Below are 9,025 nucleotides of genomic sequence, written 5' to 3' on the forward strand. Positions count from 1 at the left end.
TGTTAGATAAAATACGGAACGGTTCCGTATTTCACTGAAAGAATAAACGTTTTGTTTTCGAAATGATAGTTTCCGGATTCAACCATATTAATGACCAAAGGCTTGTATTTCTGTGTGTTATTATGTTATAATTAAGTCTATGATTTGATATTTTATAGAGCAGTCTGACTGAGCGATGGTAGGCAGCAGCAGGCTCGTAAGCATTCATTCAAACAGCACTTTCGTGCGTTTTGCCAGCAGCTCTTCGCAATGCTTCAAGCATTGAGCTGTTTATGACTTCAAGCCTATCAACTCCCGAGATTAGGCTGGTGTAACCGATGTGAAATGGCTAGCTAGTTAGCGGGGTGCGCGCTAATAGCGTTTCAAACGTCACTCGCTCTGAGACTTGGAGTAGTTGTTCCCCTTGCTCTGCAAGGGCTGCGGATTTTGTGGAGCGATGGGTAACGATGCTTTGAGGGTGGCTGTTGTCGATGTGTTGCTGGTTCGAGCACCGGTAGGGGCGAGGAGAGGGAAGGAAGCTATACTGTTACACTAGCAATACTAAAGTGCCTATAAGAACATCCAATAGTCAAAGGTATATGAAATACAAATGGTATAGAGAGAAATAGTCAATAAATACTATATTAACTACAACCTAAAACCTCTTACCTTGGAATATTGAAGTCTCATGTTAAAAGGAACCACCAGCTTTTATATGTTCTCATGTTCTGAGCAAGGAACTTAAACGTTAGCTTTTTTAACATGGCACATATTGCACTTTTACTTTCTTCTCCAACACTTTGTTTTTGCATTATTTAAACCAAATTGAACATGTTTCATTATTTATTTGAGCCTAAATGGATTTTTATTGAAGTATTATATTAAGTTAAAATAAGTGTTAATTCAGTATTGTTGTAATTGTCATTATTACAAATAAAATAAAATCGTACGATTATTCGGTATCGGCTTTTTTTGGTCCTCCAAAAATCGGTATCGGCGTTGAAAAATCATATTCGGTCGACCTCTAATCTAAAGACTCTCAGACCATGAGAAACAAGATTCTCTGGTGTGATGAAACAAAGATTGAACTCTTTGGCCTGAATGCCAAGAGTCACATCTGGAGGAAACCTGGCACCATCCCTACGGTGAAGCATGGTGGTGGAAGCATCATGCTGTGGGGATGTTTTCAGCGGCAGGGACTGGGAGACTAGTCAGGATCGAGGGAACGACAGCAAAGTACAGGGAGATCCTTGATGAAAACTTGCTGCAGAGTGCTCAGACATCAGACTGGGGGCGAAGGGTCACCTTCCAACACGACAACGACTTTCTTTAGGCCTATGTTATGTATTGTATGAGGAAAATGCTTAAGCTCCCCTTTCATTTGGATGACTCCTGACTGCTCTGCTTATATTGTAGATGCTTATCTGACACGGGAATCTATAGTGGTGTCCCATTGAATCAGTCTGTTGCAGAGGCTACCACAAAAGAGTGTAGATGCAAGTCAGCTAAAAACGATTTGCTGTTTGAGAACAATTAACACTTATTTTCAATCATGCCTTCTGTTTTCCTTTCAACTCTCAAAACAGGAACAAACATCACAAAGCATACTGTATCAAAGTTAACTTGAGTTGAAAATAGGAGTTCTATAATCATCACACATCTCCTATGAGTGTTAAAAGAGCACAAAAGCAGAAGTGTAAAAAGTATTAAGGATCAACTTAATAGTAAGCAAATGGTGTGAATACAGTAGTTCAAAAGGGTCACCTATTACTATTATCTAGGTACAGTACAGCAATGCTCTGTCTCACACGACAACTTTGAAATTCCATACATTTTCCTTCAACCCTCCATCATAAAATGTTCATGATATTGACGGTCATTTAGTACTGTTATTGACTGCTTATGACAACTGACATTACACTGTTATGACACAAAATGTATCAGCTATTATGTGTGAAGGTAGCAAACTGGCTTGGGTAAAACATAATGGTAAAGCCGGTTGCCATAAGGTGGCATTGAAATTGGTTTGTGTGTCTACAATGAAGTTGAGATTCCACTTGTTAGGATGAACAGCTGCAGTCCATGAATATAAGGCGTCTGATCAACCAGGTCTACACAAGAAATTGCATTTCTATGCATGGTAAATCCAATACAGGCTTCTCTGACTGAAGGAATGTTGTTTTCAACAAATAATTAGTAGCGACTGCTAGGACACTCCTTTCCCCAAGATGGGTGTTAATTAATAACCAAATATACAAATTACCTACATTTAGGTTCAACCCACATAAGGCACCCTTTCCTTGGGCTACAGTTATTCTCGTGGCAGTCATATTGAATGACCTTATCCTCTGGGCACAAATAAAATGTGCTAGTTTAATCACAAGAAAAAAATAACTGCAGAATGTGTGAATCTGCAGACCTCTAATTAGACATGTTTAGATTTAAGACAGAGACAATAATGGCATTCAAGGCTCTGGTTCATGAGCTGTCAAGAAGTTTACATTTGCTTTGAATGATCAATCACGAGTTTCCTACGATTACCGTATGCACACAAAACTTAGAAAGGCAGCGATGATGAACAACGTTTTTGTCAATGATGATGTATAGCGGTCTCTTCTTCGCCGGTATTTTACTGTCGTGGTTATTGTACTAGCTATGCACACTCAGTCAAATCACAAGTAACGAGCAATGAATGCACATTTACACATCGGTTAGGTAGCTAATAATTGTAGGCTACTTGCTAGCTAGTTTATTAAGCACCATACACTGTGTAATAGCAAGCAAGCGCGCTAAACTTGCCGGCTAGCTAACCCACTCATTAGCTTGATATAACTTGAGGCTGTGTGTGAGTGAACAATAACTTGGAAGTACCAGACTACATTGCCACGCCATTCGCATTCACAGAGACAACATGATTTGGTACCGTTTACAGTAGCTAGCTAGCACCTACCTGTTTCTTGTCAAGTCAACAATCCTCTGTTCTGGTTCTAAAACAACAGCCCTTGTCTTTACCGCTTTGACATCTTCAACACACGCTGCTTCAGATCCAAGCCCGTTTATTTGACGTTTTCACTGGCTATTTACGTGAAGACACAACCATGCAAAGATTTTCATTGGCCATAATCAATGTCAATCAACTGAACAGCTAGGTTTCCCGCGCCCACCAGTGATTTCTCAATCCCTTTTACCAATCCTTAAAATCATATTTATTTGAAGCTCTCAAATCTGCTGTTTAGCCTACCTACCTACATACTGCTGTAGACTACGACTCGTAGACCTCAAACATCGAGACTACTAGCAGCACTGTAACGTTACCAATTCAATTTTATATTTGTCGATTCAGTAAGATTACTAATCCATAACCTTTGTATTATTTTTCTCTGTGTGATGATGAAACACAAATGTAATTTTTATTTCATGCTGTGGCTACATTCTAAACTACTAGTCTTCACTGGGCAACATATCCCAGTGAAGGAAAGAGAAGGAGACAATAATAAAATCCATGTTATTACTATTATCCTGTCAACCATTATTCTTTGTTCACAATGATTGGCCTGTGTATCATAATGAACAGTGCTGAGTAGGTGGGGTGAAGTTGATCATGCTGCTTGCAGTTCTTCAGCTTGTGACACTCAACACCACTCAGTCTTTCAGAACCAGGGGTGCTTTGACTGTAGCAGCCACCTCAGGCCCCATGAGCTCCTCTACAATGGCCAGGGCAAACTCAAAGCTGGTTCCTGGCCCACGGCTGGTGATCAGATGGCCATCCTTCTGGACCCGAGCCTCTGAGTACGTGTAGTGGCCTAGGGAGTGGAGAGGAACAGTGGTGAGTAGAGAGAGAGACACTATCGTTATGCATAACAGTCTGCAAATGCAGATCATTTAGTACTGCTTCAAATCAGATGACTCATTTTTGTTTTAATCCTTTCAAAAAATTCCTTCCCCCACCTTAACTTGCGTTTGTGCAGTATATATATTTTTTAAGTATTTCTGTTACTGTGTTCACTGTTTGAGTCAGGTCAAATGCTGGTGCATTTGACCTGGGATCAACTAGATTCAGCCACGTGCCAATATCTTCTTGAGCGAATGGTCGGGGGGCTGGAACAAAATAACAAACAATTTGTAAACTGCAAATTGACCACAAGAAGTCCAAACAGATATCATATTTAACTAAATATAATCATTTCAAACCTGGCTTACATTTGTATACAATCACATATCTATTATGCGTGGAAATACTTTGGAACAGATTTCCAAAATGTAAAATTACTTGAAGCTGATTTGCTGGTGTTTTTACAGTCTTTTATGTCTAACCATTTTATTTGGTGGGCCAAATAAAATCACCCATGGGCTGCCAGTTGAGGAACCCTGGCCTAGGATCTGGTTTACGAGACTGCATAAAGACCTTGTATTAATGATTACCATAAAGTATGGAAATCATTTATAGCACCCTCTGCTGGACACAAAAGTCCACAGGCTTATGTCATTGTTCAGTAGTACCGATAATTTGGATGTGCTCATTGTACTGCAAGAATATGCTGCATTTCCTGTCACACTGAGCCTGCTGAGCTATCATGCAGATATATTTCCTACCTGTGGATGTATTTGGTGCGTAACAACCCGCTAACAAACAACAAAACCACAGTGGCTGTGTTAGCTTGTTCACAGGCTATGTACAGTAGCAGAGATTCATCAGCCTGAACCTTAGCCCTGTGGTAGCCAGGCTGTTTTACTTTACCTCCAGTCATCATCTTGTCCTTCGCACCAGGGTGGGTGGTGACCGTACTGCCGTAGGCAATACCATGTGCCAGCAGCGCCGTGGGACCTGAGGTGAGTAGGGGACAGGAGTTAGACCAACACTGTTCTCTCTGTAGTCAAAATGTTGAAAACCGACATGGCGTCTCTGGACATTGAACAACAAAGGTCTCAAATTGATTTATTCACAAAAACCCAGAGAAGTCTATCTATACATCTTAATTTCACATGCAGATTGACACACCTTTTTGTTTTCCTTTGAGGCGACATCACCACGAAAAGACAGACTCATTAGTAGAACCATAAACTCGGATCTAAAACCAACCACATATGGTTTCAATTTACCACTGCATGCCATATTTAGAGGAAGGAAAAACCAGAGTCAAAAAATAATGGACTTTATGTCTGCTGCATTAGCATCGGCAACATCCTAGCACTGCAGTGAGCTCATTCTCAGACTGTTAATAAATAGAAAGGGGAAACTACCATCTCCAAGAACAGGCCAGGGCTGAGAAAGAGGGAGGTAGTGCACCCCTCTCTCTGACGACTCCTGGCTTATAATAGCAATAATGCATAAATGGATGGTCTTGGACAAACCAGTGATATGTTTCAGAAGGGAGTATGAAATGGGAGACAGGAGGGGCTATGGCATTTATATCCCTGCTATATATGGAGGAATTGAGTCAAGCACTTTTCATACCTCTGTTCACATTAGAAATAGAAAGCATTATTTTCACATTAGCAGAGCACAATGTGACACTGCTGCTGATTCTCTGTTTGGCAGGTTCAGTATATATTCCTGTGGGGACATCAGCCTTTTTCTAGGACGCTCTTCACTCCACTTTGCCAAATGGGTCCCATGTCCTCATTCACAACGTCCTTCCAGTGCCCTTCATCAGCACACGCGGGCAGACGGGGAGAAAGTCTCAGGGGTAGTGGGCTTTGTCAATGGCAATTATATGTGGATGTTAACCTAAGCTTCAATGGTCAATGTGTGTAAAAGTATAATGCATTAGTCTATCATAGAAAAATCTTATTCTGTATTGGTTTCCTGCTCAGTAATAACGGAAAGGAAAGGCAATGTGACAGCCCCAAGTCCCAATCTTATACTACATTCACTGGTTGACAGAAATTGTCGGTTGCCGATTTAACTCAAGATTATGATCTAAGCAATCTTGCCCCAGCAGACGTCATTGACACAGATGCATTCTGGAGTGTGTTAGCTGCAATGTACTAGAGATGGATGTGTGTGTTCGCACAAAAGGTACAGTACCTGCACAGACAGCAGCAATCAGCCCTTTCCTGCCCTCCTGGTCCTTCAACACCTCTTTTACAGCAGGGGACTACAAGAGAAGCAACATGGGGGCCACATACTGAGAGATGAGGCTCTACTTTATCATGTAGAATGTGTGTTATAACACTGCAGTAAATGCTCCTCTGCTAGATGGAATAAGAATTCCCATGAAATGGCAGTGGACATTATAAAAAATGTAATCGATGAGTCTATGTTTTCAGCATGACAAAAAAAACAGAATTGAAATTAATTGTGGGACAATGCCACAGAACTTGTAGTTCTGGGCTAAAGGGCTAAAGGGCTAAAACCATAATAAAATGTGGATTAGTATCATGGTGTCATAACTGCATAAATGTATATGTGCTTGTTTTTAATAAACAATAATCATCATAAGATCATAAAAAGTTCATATTTTAAATGAAGGAAAATTGTGACTTATATTTCTATCGTAAATTGTAAATTTCTATCGTAAATTGTCCCCAACAACGAAAACAATTCAAGGGACAAATGTTACAGTATGCACCTGCAATGTTATATTGGCAATGCCAGGGACACACAGGAGAGATAAGTCAACTAAAAGTTCTGGCAATGAATGCTTAACATTAAGTGCATTCCTACCTCTGACAAGTTCTGGGCACCGAGAGCCCCCCCTGGTAGAAGAACCACATCATACGGACCCTGCAACCCAAAACATCAAAAGATAGGTCACAGATAACAAATTCTTATTACCAATTTAAGATGCATCAATCTTGAACATGAATTGATGAAGAATGTTTTAAAGTGCATTATAAACTCTATGAAGTCATAGAACAGCCTGCTCTGTGGACTAATGTGATTGAAGGGTATGGAGGCAGGAGGGCAGAGAGGGCTCTGACCTGCTTGCGGGCATCCTCCAGGCTGGAATCAGGAACAAGGTAGATGTCTCTGCTGCACTGCACGGGGTCTTTGCCAGTCAACCCTGCCAACGTCACAGCAATCTGCAGGATGTGGACACAAATAAAAGCACAACTACTTCAATAGACTGTCATTAGTCATTGCCTCTTAAATTAATCATAAAATCCCACTACTCAAATATGAGTATGGGACTTTTAATTGGAAAAATATAATCTGTTTCCTATTCTGCACTACAGTCACCTTTGACATTTGCAGTGGCCTTATACTCACATGATTATGCCAACACACGAGCTAACAGCGTGACAACACATTAGCTAATTTATTAACCATAGATAAGGATTGCATACTGCAGAGTTGGTAATCATGTCTGTAAATAGGCTAGATTATAATAGCTAGCTAGCCAGACAATTATATCAACATCAAGCTAGCTAACCAGCTTCCTACCTAGTTAGCCACAGTCAAGCTGCAGCCCAAGCTAGTTTGACACGTGCATGCAGATCTAGATCTGGGCGGCAGCTTGACTGTGGCTAAATAGGTAAATAAAATAGCCGCTAGAATACTAACTACCTGTAATGTGCAGCTTTTGGCTAGTAGGCTAAATGGAGCCAGCTAGCCAATACTCTATTGAGATCTGTGTATGTTGCACCACCTAGCTAGCTAATCTAACATCCAATTTAGCTCGATAAATGTACAAACCCCAGCTCTACGCATGACGTCCACAGGTATAACAGTTTCCATCTCCTCTGCACCCTTAGAGAGGATTACTAATGCCTTTTTGCCTGCCATTATTGAGCGAGTGGGTGAGTGAGTGTCGCAACAAGACAGCAAATATCTGTCAGAGGACTTTTATTTTGTCAGAAAGCAGAGCTCTCTGCAGGAACACACATGTCAACACTACAGCTACGGGATCGTTGAGAGGACAAACACAACGCGTGCATGGTTGAACTTATCAAATAATTTCACAAAAGTAATTTGATCAAATCAAACACACTATTGCATATATTCGCTGATTCATTTTCATCTAAATATATGCAACATCATTGACTTTTAAACTCAACATACTCTGCACTGGTAGGTTCAATTACATCCACCAGGGGGAGGCATTGACCCATACATTGTCAATAAAGCTATTGTAAATAGAGGTGTTTATAAAATACGTCTTCACTTTTGAGCCTTTGTTTGCCTAAAAGATGTAATAAATAATAATAATATTAATCTTACAAGTGCGATTGAGGTTTATACTATCCAATACATGATTCAAAACTTTCATGTTTATTATACAGTAATGAGGCGGCAGGTAGCCTAGTGGTTAGAGCGTTGGGCAGTAACCAAAAGGTTGCTAGATCAAATCTCTGAGCTGACAACTGAACAAGGCCCCTGAACAAGCCCCCCCCCCCCCCCCCCCCCCCCCCCCCCCCACTGAACAAGGCCCCCTTTTTTAAAATGTTTGCCTAAATGACATACCCAAATTTAACTGCCTGAAGCTCATGCCCTGAAGCAAGGATATGCATATTCTTGGTACCATTTGAAAGAAAACACTTTGAAGTTTGTAGAAATGTGAATTGAATGTAGGAGAATATAACACAATGGTTCTGGTAGAAGAAAATACAAAGAAAAAAACAACTGGGTTTTTTTCTACCACCATCTTTGAAATGCAGCAGAAAGGTCCCTGTTCCAGCCATCACTCTGGTTGTCCACAAGATGGCAGTAGTGTATGTGCAAAGTTTCCGACGGATATCTTGAAGTATGAGCGAGCTACATGACATTTAGTGGGAAGTCACCCAGGTACATTTGAGCAAATCGTGAAGCTGACATTTGCATTCATATTACATTTTTCTGAAAGAATATCGTCAAATCTGTATACTTGGACTTTGATTTAGCTTTTCCAGTATTAGTAGCCATATTATAAGTTCAACATTTGCAAAACAACCAGTTTTCATAACTCTGAATATTCTTATAATTTTGGTCCAAAATGAAAAGGCATGCTGTCATACAAGGTTGGTGGCTACATTTTACGACAGATACATAGTTTCTGGATACTCCCGTAAAGCCCAGCTCATTGGCTATCTAGCTAGCTTTGTTTGACCCTGATTGGTGCTCTTG

The 9,025-nt window shown here is 40.5% G+C and overlaps 1 protein-coding gene across 1 annotated transcript; it reads right to left on the minus strand.

Moving 5' to 3' along the window:
• Positions 1-3,075: 3,075 nt before the first annotated feature.
• Positions 3,076-7,818, minus strand: LOC139413458 (Parkinson disease protein 7 homolog). The gene is made up of 6 exons (XM_071160879.1): positions 7,619-7,818; positions 6,904-7,005; positions 6,647-6,706; positions 6,008-6,077; positions 4,718-4,804; positions 3,076-3,782 (listed from the first exon to the last, which is right to left on the minus strand). Exons 1-6 carry the CDS (start codon positions 7,706-7,708, stop codon positions 3,622-3,624), a joined length of 570 nt encoding a protein of 189 aa, XP_071016980.1. The 5' UTR covers positions 7,709-7,818; the 3' UTR covers positions 3,076-3,621.
• Between the last annotated feature and the right edge of the window lie 1,207 nt (positions 7,819-9,025).

Source organism: Oncorhynchus clarkii, chromosome 7 (assembly GCF_045791955.1).
Source record: "Oncorhynchus clarkii lewisi isolate Uvic-CL-2024 chromosome 7, UVic_Ocla_1.0, whole genome shotgun sequence".
Classification (NCBI taxonomy): domain Eukaryota; kingdom Metazoa; phylum Chordata; class Actinopteri; order Salmoniformes; family Salmonidae; genus Oncorhynchus; species Oncorhynchus clarkii.

Coding starts and splice junctions, on each gene's coding strand:
- LOC139413458 (XM_071160879.1), bottom strand. CDS start 7,708: ATGGCAGGCAAAAAGGCATTAGTAATCCTCTCTAAGGGTGCAGAGGAG. Junction 7,006..7,618: donor ACGTCATGCGTAGAGCTGGG/GTTTGTACATTT, acceptor CACATCCTGCAG/ATTGCTGTGACGTTGGCAGG. Junction 6,707..6,903: donor TGGAGGATGCCCGCAAGCAG/GTCAGAGCCCTC, acceptor TTTGGGTTGCAG/GGTCCGTATGATGTGGTTCT.